This window comes from Podarcis filfolensis (assembly GCF_964270895.1).
Source record: "Podarcis filfolensis genome assembly, chromosome: 12".
NCBI lineage: Eukaryota > Metazoa > Chordata > Lepidosauria > Squamata > Lacertidae > Podarcis > Podarcis filfolensis.
The window spans coordinates 22,728,421-22,741,566 of NC_139614.1; the positions used below are offsets into that span (position 1 = coordinate 22,728,421).

Consider the following 13,146-nt stretch of genomic DNA (forward strand, 5'->3'; position numbering starts at 1 on the left):
TTGCTTAAAAAAAAATCACCTTTAAAAACATTCTCTCTCTCTTTATTTTTTTGCTTAGCTTCACTCCACCTGAAGATGTAATGGTCAGTTTATTGTTTTAAGCGCTTCCAAGCTCTGCTCAGGATTCTGCTCTGAAATCTAACAAGGACTCCAGGTAGCGGATGGAGCACTTTCGGGCTTCACTGGAATGTATAAATATAGAAAGAGAGCTCTTCCATCCCACCCCTCTCGCCTTGCAGAAAGCCCTCTTCCAAAAAAACCGGAGGATGCGCGGCCTTTTTCCTGGTTTGCTTTGAAGAAGAGGAAACCTTCGCCTCCTTCCCACCGTGTCCTTCTGGGTCTTCTTCTCTCCTCCAGCGTTGTCCACCCCTCCCCTCATTTACCTTTTTTTTTTTTAAATGATAATAATAATAGTAATTGAGGCGATTGAAGAGCTATCCTGTCCAAACCATCGGCATCGCGGAATGAATGAGCAAATCGAATAAACCGTGCGCTCCAAAACGAGATGGTAAGGGCAGAAACGGATAGTCAGTTCCACAGTCCTTAGAGCTCTTTGGTTTAATCTGCAGCCTTATTGTGGTTTTGTTTCGTTTTTTTTAATCCCTGACATTGACTTTTGACATATTTCACTGGAATCGAGAGGGGGGGGGGAAATACTCGCCGGACCCCATTTTATTGGGGCTACGGAAAGAAAATGCGTCAGCTGATTCCAGTGTCGTTTGTGTGAATGCTCTGGATGTTGTTTTGTGACACCTCCCCGCTTTTCTTTCCTCTTTTGATCGGAACCTGTGTTTACAGTCCCAGGGTCTAATGGAAATCTGTATCTCCTCTGAACCGTCCGCTTCTGTCAAGACAACTGCGGGGAGAAAGTAGCGACCCACCAGCCTGCGTGCTCTTACTCTTCCCCTAGGAGCAAAGCTGCTGGAGAAATTCCTTCGACACAATGGATGGAGGCAGGGACCGGCGGCCAATTGTTCTCCTTACTGTACCCTCAGCTGAAACGGGGAGAGAATTGCGGGGGGAAAGGATGCCAGGTCGTGATCGAGGGGGAGGAAACCCCAACCTTGCCGTCCTTTAATTTTTTCTTAAGGAAGTGGTTAGTCCTCAGCACGGAGTTGGGTCCGGGTTTTGTTGGAGATGGGGGGGGCGGGGGGAGGGGGGAGGGGGAAAAACAAACCCAAATCAAATATAAGCAAAGACTCCCTTCCTTGGCATCCCCTGGCCGGGTGGAACTTTTTGTGCCGCGGTGGAGATGTTGGGGGCCCGCTGTGTCACAACTTTGGAGATTAATGGATGACTTCGTTAATGGCTCAGGGCGTCCGATGGAGGTGCGCCCGTGATTTGTGAGGTGCAAGGCGCTTGCTTGACAGTCCCAAACAATGAGAAGGGGGAGTGTGCGGAGGGGAGGCAAGCGGGGCAAAGGAGCCTCCCCGGCCAAGCTAAGCATCAGAGGCAGCAGCAACAGCAGCAGCTCAGACAACCCACCCAGGCAAACACACACACACACACACACACACCCTCCCTCTCTCTCTCTCTCTCTCCCCCTCAGATATCATTTCAGATTAGGAGGCAAAAGGGGGAGAGCGAGCAAGAGAGCGCGCGGCGGAGATACCCTTTCCCCCCTTTTAAAAAGTATAAATAATGCCTTGCTGGCCCCCAATGAGGCGTTCCTTCCCGACTTTTTTGGATCAATCAAACAGACAGTGGCTTCTTTTGATTAAAGCCCAAATTGTCATTGGGCAGAGGCAATCATGTGACAGCCAATTCGGTCCAATTTCAACCTTGTCTCCATGAATTCAATAGTTTAATAGTAGCACGGTCCCCATACGGCTGTAATCAGTGAATTAGAAAAAAAACACCCCACCAGCGATCTTCTATGATATTTTTTTCTTTTTCTCTCTCTCTCCCTCTTCCTTTCTCTCTCTCCCTCTCTCTCGGTTTTTTCCCCCTCCCCCCCTTTTCCTGGGCCTTGCTCCCCCCTCCCCCTCCCAGAAGCGCTAAATAAGAGGGAACTTTTTCTCCAAGGGGGCTGCGAGTTGAAGGCCATGAATTTCGAATTTGAGCGAGAGATTGGTTTTATCAATAGTCAGCCATCGCTCGCTGAGTGCCTGACATCTTTTCCCCCTGTCGGTGATACATTTCAAAGTTCATCAATCAAGAACTCGACGCTTTCACACTCGACACTGATTCCTCCTCCTTTTGAGCAGACCATCCCCAGCCTGAACCCAGGCAGCCACCCTCGCCACAGCAGCAGCAGCCGCCCCAAGCACAGCCCCAATGCCAGCAGCGGCAGTCCAGTGCCAGCCGGCGCCCTCCAGCCTCCGGAATACCCCTGGATGAAGGAGAAAAAAGCCTCCAAGAAAACTGTCCTGCCGCCTCCTTCGGCCTCCGCCACTGGACCAGCCTGCCTGAGCCACAAAGGTCAGTTCAAAGACTTTGCTGCACCTTCAGCCTTCCTGGGACTCAGAGATCTCTCTCTCTATCTCCATATAATCTCCTTTTCTCCTCTCCCACTCCCTCTCGCTTGGATGGGTGCCTCCCTAACTTACGGCACTCCAATCCGGGTTCGTTGGAGGTCTGGTGGGGGATCCACAGGCAGATTCCTCAGAAACCAACCCCGCCGACACCCCCAAATCCCCCCACCCCAAACAAAGTTTCTTCTTTTTTTCCTCCCCTAACTTGTTTAGCGTGGGATGATTTATTTGAGTTGGAGGTGACCCTCCTCTTGTCTCGCTGTCCTAGAGTTGGGATATTTGACAGTAATGAAGAGTGATAGATTGCTCTTGCTCAGCTAAGCAGCTGATGCATTAATTATAAATTGTTGTATGGCTAATATCAAAGTTTGCTCGGGTATGGGCAGGTTGGGGAGATGGAGGCAAATCAAGTTCCTGGAGCTAAGCGAGGAGGGTGGGGGGAGAAGGATAAGTGGGTCCAAGAGACCGGGCTCACAGGAGTGCAAACACAATGGATTTACTGCATTCATGGGCGGCCATTTTGTTGCAGTTGAAATTTTAATGCTTTAAGAGAGAAAGAAAGAACCCCCCCCCAGCTTCAACTAGCTCATTTCCCCCCACCAGGCTTGGATGTTCAAAATCCTAAAATAAGACATTATCCCTCCTCTCTCTCTCTCTTCCGCCCTCTTTCATATCTCTCATTCTAATGGTGCTTGTTGTTGTTGTCTCCTTTTAAGCAGAATCTCTGGAGATTTCCGAAAATGGGACCGGGGGCTCCAGGAGGCTGAGGACTGCTTATACCAACACGCAGCTCTTGGAGCTGGAGAAGGAATTCCATTTCAACAAGTACCTCTGCAGACCGAGGCGGGTGGAGATCGCCGCTCTCCTGGACCTGACCGAGAGGCAAGTCAAGGTGTGGTTTCAGAACAGGAGGATGAAGCACAAGAGGCAGACCCAGTGCAAGGAGAACCAGAACAGCGAAGGGAAATTCAAAGGCTTGGAGGATCCCGAGAAAGCAGAAGACGACGAGGAGGAGGAGGAAGAGGAGGAGGAGGAGGAGAAATCCCTCTTCGAGCAAGCCCTCAACAATGTCTCAGGCGCGCTTTCGGAAAGGGAAGGCTACACTTTTCAGCAGAATGCACTAGCGCAACAGCAGGCTGTCACTGTCCACAATGGAGAGTCCCAAAGTTTCCCAGTTTCGCCTTTAACGAGCAATGAGAAAAATCTGAAACATTTTCAGCATCAGTCACCCACTGTTCCCAACTGCCTGTCAACAATGGCCCAGAACTGTGCAGCTGGCCTGAACAATGACAGTCCTGAGGCCCTGGAGGTGCCTTCTTTACAGGACTTCAGCGTTTTCTCCGCAGATTCCTGCCTACAGCTCTCCGACGCCGTCTCCCCCAGTCTGCCAGGGTCCCTCGACAGCCCTGTAGATATTTCAGCTGACAGCTTTGACTTTTTTACAGATACACTCACCACAATTGACTTGCAGCATCTGAATTACTGAGACCAACTTTTTCGAAAAGGGTTATTTTCCCCCTCTCCTTTTCCTTTTTTGGGGGAGCGGGAGGGGGAGGGGGATGACTTGATTTAATTTCTTTCCCTTTTCCTGGTCAGTATTTTCCTGATTATTTTTATTTTTCCTTCTCGGTGTGTTGGAGAGCTTATTTTGCCGTTTGCCTATGACATTTTTAGTTGTGTCCGGTTTTAAACCTAGTCCCATTCTAGGTCCTTCTATGAAAAGCAATATATAAGGCCTGTAAGAAAGTGATCATATCAAAATTGTATCTTCACTTTCTTTTTATTTTTGTATTACATTAGGATGCGTTGTCATAAGTATTTTTGGTAGAATAAATTCTTGTTTGCTACAAGCATTTTTCTTATCTCTTTATCTCTCTCTTTCTCTTTGCTTCATACAAGGAAGTTAATCTCCGCCCCTCCCCTAGTCCTGAAATAAAATTAAAAGAAACAACACAATTTGGTCACAACCTTCGTCCTTTTTCGTTAGAAATATATTTATTAGGGGGGAAGCCAGCGGTAAATGATGGATTTCCAAAGTTCTCAATATTCAAATAGGGGGGGGGGAGAGAAAAAAAGAAACCTAAAATAACTCCAAAACTTACATAAAAATATATCCCCCCTCCCTTGAATGCACATAAGACATTAGAAGCACAAGTTAAAATGTTTCTGTGCTATCGCAAACGATTTATTATAGTATAGGTTGAATATATCGTAACATTATATAAAAATTCTCTTCTACGTTTTAACTGATATTGTATTATAGGCAGAATATATCATATTATTGCAAGGGGAAACAAAAAGCACTACAGCAAGCCTTGCTGCATAAACGGCCAGAAATCGATAGAAGTGTATACTGGTTTCTACTATTGAACGCTATTTTTAACTATTTCTTTTGCGACCCGTGCCTTGGAAAGGGGGGAGGGATGGTGGTGTGGGGAACCAGAGCTGAGAAAGGAAGGCATTTGATGGATTTCCCAGCTGTCCGAAGGCCCCGAGAAAAGAAACCTAAAAGAGAGGAAATCAGAGGAGAGAATTAAAACACAAGCACACGCGGTTAGGATGTATGCAATGCATATGAAAAATCGCTTTCAAATCCTGTGGCTTTCGCTAGGTCTACGGAACAAAAGCTGTTGGAGGGCATCGAGTCCTACTGGAACTGGACTAACAAGTGTAGAGTCATGAGGTCCGTTTAAAAGTGCTACCAGGCGGGGATAGCTGTGTGTATTCTCTAATCCGATTTCAATTCGGATTGTTAGCAAATCCAGTATGCCTCGTTTCTTCTCCTTTTTTGCCCCACAGCCTATCAGTAGGTGTTAGCATACATCTTCGTGTGTATGTAGATATATGCCAACGTAGATATTTATAGCCCGCTCCTTAAGAACTTCCCCAGATCTTTGCAGGCGCGGGTTTCCTGGTTGCTCTCCTCTGCGCACGTTTGTTGTGGTCGCCGTTGGCTTCCCTGTTTTGCAAACCCCCTCTAAGTGGGGTGGCGCTGAGCTGCGTGGGTTATAGCTGGAAAGACTGGATGCAATTCTTCCTAAAGTCATAAATCAAACGCTTTCTGTGAATGAGAATGTCATCAAAGAGATCAATTGCAGGAACACATGCACAAATAAAAATCCTCTTACGTATTTGCTCGGGCTGGGGATCCCCGTCTGAAACCATTAAGCTAGGAGGCGGTTAGTCATAATTCATTTTTATTGCTCTGTTAAAACAACAGCTTGGCTAAGCTTCAGGTGCGGCAGGGAATCCCGGGCGCTCCCCCGCTCTTTTTTTCTCTCCCCCCCCCCGCGCTTTTTGCTAAGGGTTTGCCTGGTTTGTGACACAGAAAATTCCACTTAGCGTGCATTTCGGAACGTTTTCCTTTTATACAGAGAAGGCAGCGCTCAGGTTTGTTGTTGTGTGTGTGTGTGTGGGGGGGAACCTCAGGTTCAAAGAACAAAAGAAGCCTTCCATACAAATCGACTCCCCCCACAGCAGATTCTCTTCCCCACCCCCGCATATCAGAACTAGGCCGAGCCCTGCAGATATCCTCTTTCAAAACGAACAAGAGAGAAATTCGAAAGATTCTTTTTCGAACGCAAAACCAAGAATGCGCCCTGGCCGCAGTAACGAAGGCCAGAGATGGGTTTGGTGACGTTCAGAACCACCAGAGGAACCGATTCAACAAAGGCGGATGCAGGGTGACCGTGGGGGGGGACCGTGGGGGGGGGCAGGGCCTGCTCTGGAAAAGGCCTTCGTGGAGCTTAGGGGGCTTTTCTGTGGGCCTGCTTGCGTTTTCCAGAAGGCAGACGTGGAATGGGAAATGTGGTTGCTTCGCCACACTGGGAAAGGCGTCCCCCTCCCCCGATCTCCCCGGCCGCCGCCGCCGCCACCCCGCCCTCCATGTGTCTCCTTCTGCATTCTGGTAAAACAGAGGAATTGTGTTGGCTTCAGAATGCAAAAGCGTTGGGCCACAGAGACAATATAACAAAAGGGGAAAGAGTTCTTCTGAACAATGGCGGAGAAATGGGGGAGAAAGTGTGGAAGGGAGCAACGGAGCAGCAGGCACGGGAGGGAGGTTTCTGCTCAGAGAAAGGCGGCCAGGAAGGAGAAAGAGAGGGAGAGGATAGGGGCCCAAATGAAATGACCAACTTTTCATAGGGAACAAGGCTTCCTTTAGATCAGGATTTATACCCTGTTTTCAAAGCCGGCATGCACCAACATAGTTTTACATCTAAAGCTGTTAGGGAAATATTAAATCCCTACATGAACATTCTTTTGTTTTACAAAAGGCCTCCTCGTGAATCCACTCCTCGGGCCACGAGTTGGCCACTCATATCGATGCGATCTACTCCCAGACCGTCGTGCCTGAGCAATACGTGACTGTGCGTGCAATGAGTAGAATGGCAATCAATGGGGCTACTCGTAAAGGGAACCCTGTAGCCTTCCTTCCTTCCAGTAAATTGAAGAATATATAAATATTACTCTTAAACACACACACACACACACAGAGAGAGAGAGAGAGAGAGAGAGAGAGAGAGAGAGAGAGAGAGAGGAAGAGAATGAGAGAATCCGAGGTGTGACTACAGGGCCAAACGGAAGTGTTTTTAAAAGTCCCACTCAGAGCGAGTTTAGGTCTACCAAAGGAAAGCCAGGAAGTACGCATGAGACTTTCAAAGTCTCACAGCCAGATTCGGGGCATGTTTGTCTTAGTAAACAATGCATGCTTATCAATATTTTGAGTGGGCCTCGGTTTTGAGAGAGGGAGAAGGAAGAAAGGGGAAGCTGGAGAACAGCCTAATCCAGATCAGCAGCATTTTAGGAATGAAAATAGTATTGTTGATTCAGAGGGACTAGGGTGGTACGGAATCATACATTGTGTGTGTGTGTGTGTGTGTGTAGATAACATAGAAACAACAGCCATTAACACACTAATGCTAAATATTGGGCTGATTTCGACATTTGCAAGATGAAAGCATAAGAAGTGCACATAGTTATTTCCGGACTCCGGCAGGCAAAGTTTGCCTTCTTTTAGTCAGGCCTGTTTCCCTTCCTGCATTGCAGGGGGTTGGACTAGATGACCCTTGGGGTCCCTTCCAACTCTACCATTCTATTATTTTATGCTGAATTCTGTGCTGTTGAGTCCTCCCTGCTCACCTCTCCTTTTTGTGCAGATGAAGCCCCCGTGGGACCCACCACCTCCCCACCTCCAACCCAGGGGCTTTCCTCCAGGTTTAAGCTGACCCTGCCTTTCCTCTGGGGCAGGTCTAGCCCCACCGAAAGCCAGGCGTCTCTCCTGGCCCCGCGGACTTGAGCGGAATCAGGGATTTACATCTCCGAGAAGAAAGCACTTGCGGTCCTCGCGAGGGAATCCAGAGAGGCCTCTCCCAACGCCCGGCCATTTGTTTCCCTCGGCTCCCTCTCTCCCTCCTCGGAAGGAGGGCGGCAGCCTAGTGATCAAGCGCCTGGAGGAGCGCTGTCGACCCCCTCGCCCCTTCCTCCAGACAGTCTCCTCCCCCTAACCGCTGGCCATGCCATCCAGAGGGCTGCTATTTTAAAGACTCGCATCTTTCTAGACCTCATGGTTTCAACCCGTGGACACTCCTTGCGGGTGGGGGGAGGGAGGAAAAGGTTATACGTGAGAAGCGGGGTGGGGGAGCAAAAGTGGATGGGGGTGAGAGAGAGGAGAGGCCTGACAGTTTGCACAGGCGCTCTGGCGGCTCAGCTGCCGGAGAGAACCTGAGAAAGCTTCCCTGGCAACCTTTGTAAGCGCTTCCTTCCTCTAACCGCGCCCAGCAGCGTCGGATCGTCCGAAAAAAAACAGCAACCCAGCACCCAGTCGCCAGGCAGGCACACTACCGCCTCCGTTTCAGCCCAGGCTGCCAGCTCCAACTGCCCCCCACTGACTCCCCGTCTCCAGGAGCCAACGGCGCCATTCCCGTGCGTTAAAGCCAACCACGCTGCCCGCAGCAGCCGCAACAATGGCGTTGCAGAGAGCCTCATTTCCATGCAAATAACCGCGAGAGAGAGGCTGGACCAAGCGCATTTTAACTCTTGCCGGTTCGCGCGCGCACGCCGGGGTCTGTCTGAGGACGCATCGGCAACTGGCAGAGTTCAGCCGCCGGCCTCCTACCTCTCTCCATGCCCCCAAACCTCCCCCAGCCCCCTTGATCTCTCTCTCTCCCCCCCACCTCTCTCTCACACACAGCAACCCCAGACTGCTGGAGACTGCCCAAGGCAGACCATAATGATCCAAGCGATCTAACTGTAGCCGAGAGGGTTCAGCCTAGCTGCGCTCTCTCTCTTTCCCTGGAGAAAGCAGCAGCAGCAGCAGGAGCAGCTACCCAACTGGGGACGCCCTGCGCGGGTCCCTTCGCTTACCTGCCAAGCCCAGGCTGTCCCTTCGTAAATCCATGCAAGAGCAGCCCCCTCCGGCGGCGGCTCTGTGCTTGCTGCTGCTGCTGCTTCAGGCTGAGCGCCTGGGCGCGCACTGCCTCTCCGGCCCGGCTCTCAAACCCCAACGCGCTGACTGGGGACGGGGGAGGAGATGGGGGGTGTGGAGAGAGAGAAGGAAAGAGGGAGTGAGGGAGGGAGAGAGGGAGGTGGTGGTGGCTGCGCGTCACCTTGATGGAGGAGCGCTCGGAATTTAAATGCCACAGCCAGGGTGATCCATCACCAGGAAGGAGCAGGGCAACTTTGGCAGGAGGAGCAGCCATTGGCTGCCGCCCTCACGTGGCCGCCGTCTCACTGTACATTCATATCATTTTTCTTCTGGCCCCCATGGAGGAAGTGAGAAAGTTGGCACGGTCACCCAGGACTCCGAAGAGCCGGTCAACCGGTGATAGATGGACACGGCGAGGATGAATTCCTTCCTTGATTATCCGCCCATCCTCAACGGCGAGTCCGCCACTTGCTCACCCCGGGCTTACCACCACCACCGCCACCACCACCACCCCGACCATGGGATTACCACAACCACGTTCCAGTCCTGCGCTGTCAGTGCCAACAACTGCAACGGGGACGACCGCTTCCTCGTGGGCAGGGGGGTCCAGATCAGCCCCCATCCCCACCACCAGACTGCTACCTACCAGCACCACCCCAACCTGGGGATGTCCTACGCCCACCCGAGCTGTGGGCCCACCTACGGCGTGCAGAACTTCGGCGCGGGGGGCTACAGCCACTACCCACTCGCTCAAGAGGCAGAGATTAATGGGGGCTTCCCCCAGTGCGCTCCTGCGCTCTACTCTGGAAACGTCTCGTCGTCCGTGGTTCAGCAGCCCCAGGTTTATGCTGGGGGCCCCGTGGGCTCTGCTCAGTACATCCACCCCTCTTATGGCGACGAGCAACAGAGCCTAACCCTAACCAATTACAGCCACCCCCTGTCTCCACTTCATTCGAATCACCAGGAAGGCTGCGGTTCCCCTTCGTCGGAGACTTCTCCTCCCGCCCAGACTTTCGACTGGATGAAAGTGAAGAGGAACCCTCCCAAAACAGGTGAGTCACCTGCCTGAGGGATCACTCTGGACTTTGGAAAGTTCGGGCCAGAAGTTTTCTTCTTTTTGTTATTATTTTTGTTAGGTGGACGCGGAAGTTCTGCGTTTAAGGTAGATGCAGATCAACTTGATGGTCCCAGGTACGATGGGAACAGGTATGGCTGGGATCCTGAAGCGTACCGGTTCTCCAGAGGTGGGGGGAAGGTCGTGTTGTGATTTGGGGTTCGTATTATAATGCTCAGTTTGATGTGTTTGTGTCCCCGCTGTGGATCACATAACAGCCGGTGGTCAGATCTCCCCTGATCTAGGAGAGTTCAGTTGCTGTTTCACTGGACAGGCGGACACTAAGAAGTTAGCCCATGTGCATTCGCTAGGTCTTTACTTAGGAATAAGCAGGTTTCCGATTGGCCCACAAAGTTCCTTTCACTTTAAGAGCTCATTCTCTACCTGCGCGCGCCTGCCTATTGATTCATGTCACCTATAAATCATTGCTTCGAGTTAACGCTTCTGATGTGGATTGTTGTTGCTGTTTTTTTTCTTTCTTTCTTTCTTTCTTTCTTTCTTTCTTTCTTTCTCTCTCTCTTTCTCTCTTTCTCTCTTTCTCTCTTTCTCTCTCTCTCTCCCCCTCTTCTCTCTCTTTCCTTTCTCCCTCTAGGGAAAGCTGGCGAGTACGGTTATGTTGGCCAGCCCAACACGGTCCGGACCAACTTCACCACCAAACAGCTGACAGAGCTGGAGAAGGAATTCCACTTCAACAAATACTTAACCCGGGCCCGCAGGGTGGAGATCGCCGCCTCGCTGCAGCTGAACGAGACTCAGGTCAAGATCTGGTTCCAGAACCGCAGGATGAAGCAGAAGAAGCGAGAGAAAGAGGGCTTGCTCCCCATTTCTCCCGCCACCCCAACAGGAAGCGAAGAGAAGGCGGAGGAGTCCTCGGAAAAGTCCAGCCCATCCCCCTGTACCCCTTCGCCAGCCTCCTCTACCTCAGACACTCTGACTACCTCGAATTGAAAGACACGCTGCTCCTCATTCTCCCTCTAAGGCACAATCTAAGAGTAAATTTATTGTGTTTCGAACTTATCCCCTTGTTTATTTTCCGACTCTCACGCAATTGGCGGAGAGAGCAACCCAAACTCTCACCCTGAACCCTTTGATCTGGAGACAAGTCTCATTGATTTGAATGGAACTCTCTCACAAATTTAGCAACTTTGAGGCTGAGATCCTATAAGGCCTGCAAGCAAGTTCTCTGGAAGCCAACACGCCTGAGTAGGCAGGCCACAGGACTGCGTTGTTAAATCATCCCTAAATCCCATGAAAAGGAGCGGGATGGGACTTTGTGACTATTTTAAACTCAGTTGATTTCAATGGGAGCTGGCTCACGTTGTCTGGGTTGTGGCCCAGGAGTTTAGAACCTCACTCTGAGTAGCTTATTCAGTATCACTCACTAAGCCTGCCTCAGCTCCTCAGAGCTGATCTGTTTTCATCTCTCTAAAGACTGTATTGTGGGAACAATCAAGAGAATTTGTTAGATCAGAATCGAGTTGCCAAAGACATTGCTACCGTTTTCTCCTCCAACCAAAGACCTGTCAGACCCAAATTCACGAATAGATGCACTATTGAAAGCGTTTACACGACTTCGAGAACTTTCACCACTTTAATTTAATGTCTCTTGTCTTCTCGTGTGTATGAGTTTTGTTGGTTGTAAATACTTTGTCCCAGAGATTTATCTTTTTACGGATTTTCTAGAAATGTTTAGATAAGATGATGAGCTTAAACAGGGTGGTTACATTCTCAACACTGGATTCGATTTTATAGCGAAAAGTGAGGATGTCACGAACGAAAAGTTGTTCAACTCAATCAGATACCTCAAAAATCATAGGTTGCTACTATTTCTTTGAACGAGCCGGAAAAGAAAGTGGAAATTGCACTAGGTTTTTAAAAAAATAAACCTTGCTTATTAGTGTCTACCCCCGCTTTAAATCCCCCCCTTCCCGAACTCTGTGCTGGATCATTCCCAACCCCCAATATTATCATTAAAAAGGGAGAGGGGAGATTCCCCCCACCCCCAGAAAACGTTCCTTAGACTTGAAGTCTTTTCAGCCCAATTCCTGAATGTGATGAATGGCCAAACGAATGTATATTTTATGTGATTCGTGGATGGAACTTGCATGATGCACAACCGCTTGGATGTACTCAGTGAAAATAACACTGAGTTCTATCAGTTGTCATTTGTGATGGAGTACTTTCTGATTTTTTTTCTGTACAATCATCCAAGGTTCTGAGATTCTGTGTTTAAAAAGAAAAAAAAAAAAAGAGAAAGGAATCCAGAGCAGAATTTTACGGGTCCTACAAATCTCTGTAATAAATATATTCATATCTCAGGTTTTTACTTTGCTTCGGTATCTTTTGGAAAGCAGAGTCTGGGGTTGAGGTTAAGCTTTCTGCACCCTTTCCAGTTCCCCTGGAGTGGCTTTTGATCGGCTGCTCAGATATCCTCCTCAGATATCCCTACATCGAATTATTCGCGCCCTGTGACTGTACATTATGTACAGTACCCCGAGATTATACGAAGTAGGTCTATTAATCAATAGAAAGAGAAAGATCCATGTTTATCTTCTGCAATTAAGAGAAAGGCGAAGGAAGCGGAGCTATTTTTGAACCATACTTGCGGGAACTTCCTGGGTCAAGGGCTAACCTTTTCACCCCGAACTGAATATTGACCTGTGTGTAAACAGAGTCCTCTTCAAAAGCAGAAGCTGTCTTCGGCCGGTCTTTCCTCACATCACAAGCCACCAGTTAAGAGAGTCACATTTCATTATCCCTGGGTATAAAGCTGTCCAAGGAACCCCCGGCGTCACTCCCTGCCTTCTAAATTGTCAGTGACATCTTGAAGGCACAAAGCACGATAAAAGTTCACAGAGGGAGAAAGATTGAGGGAGAGATCCCTGTTGATCCAACTCCGATTCCTGCGTGGTCTGCAGACAATTTCCTAACCCAAGTATGTTCAACCCAACGTGTTCTTGCAAACCCCACACCATTCCCGCCCCCCTCTATTTGGAAAACAAGTTCTGGCAGGTGAATTGAAGTTACTTCCTGAAAAGACTTGCAAACAAGTTTGTTTTTGCTTTTTTAAAGATCTGCAGAACCCTCTAACGCGCCCCCGCTTTTTCTTCCAAGCTCTCTAGCAAGAACATCGA

General features: G+C 49.5%; 2 protein-coding genes and 1 long non-coding RNA gene across 3 annotated transcripts; 2 read left to right on the forward strand and 1 right to left on the reverse strand.

Moving 5' to 3' along the window:
- The first annotated feature begins 29 nt into the window (after window positions 1–29).
- HOXA2 (homeobox A2) lies at window positions 30–4,324 on the forward strand. Its single transcript, XM_083578817.1, has 3 exons — window positions 30–953; window positions 1,993–2,421; window positions 3,194–4,324. The coding sequence occupies exons 1-3, from the start codon at window positions 944–946 to the stop codon at window positions 3,958–3,960; spliced, it is 1,206 nt and encodes a 401-aa protein (XP_083434943.1). The 5' UTR covers window positions 30–943; the 3' UTR covers window positions 3,961–4,324.
- Window positions 4,325–4,447: 123 nt separating this feature from the next.
- On the reverse strand, window positions 4,448–8,956 carry LOC310745835. The gene is made up of 2 exons (XR_014540355.1): window positions 8,838–8,956; window positions 4,448–5,535 (listed from the first exon to the last, which is right to left on the reverse strand). It is a non-coding gene; the product is annotated as an uncharacterized lncRNA (long non-coding RNA).
- A 345-nt stretch (window positions 8,957–9,301) lies between these two features.
- Window positions 9,302–12,330, forward strand: HOXA1 (homeobox A1; the record flags this gene model as incomplete). Its single annotated transcript, XM_083578860.1, has 2 exons — window positions 9,302–9,950; window positions 10,605–12,330. The coding sequence occupies 2 exons, from the start codon at window positions 9,302–9,304 to the stop codon at window positions 10,958–10,960; spliced, it is 1,005 nt and encodes a 334-aa protein (XP_083434986.1). The 3' UTR covers window positions 10,961–12,330.
- Window positions 12,331–13,146: the final 816 nt, after the last annotated feature.

Excerpts from the sequence above, each read along its gene's own strand:
- HOXA2 (XM_083578817.1), top strand. Across the intron at positions 2,422-3,193 it reads AGCCTGCCTGAGCCACAAAG|AATCTCTGGAGATTTCCGAA; the intron begins GTCAGTTCAAAG and ends CCTTTTAAGCAG.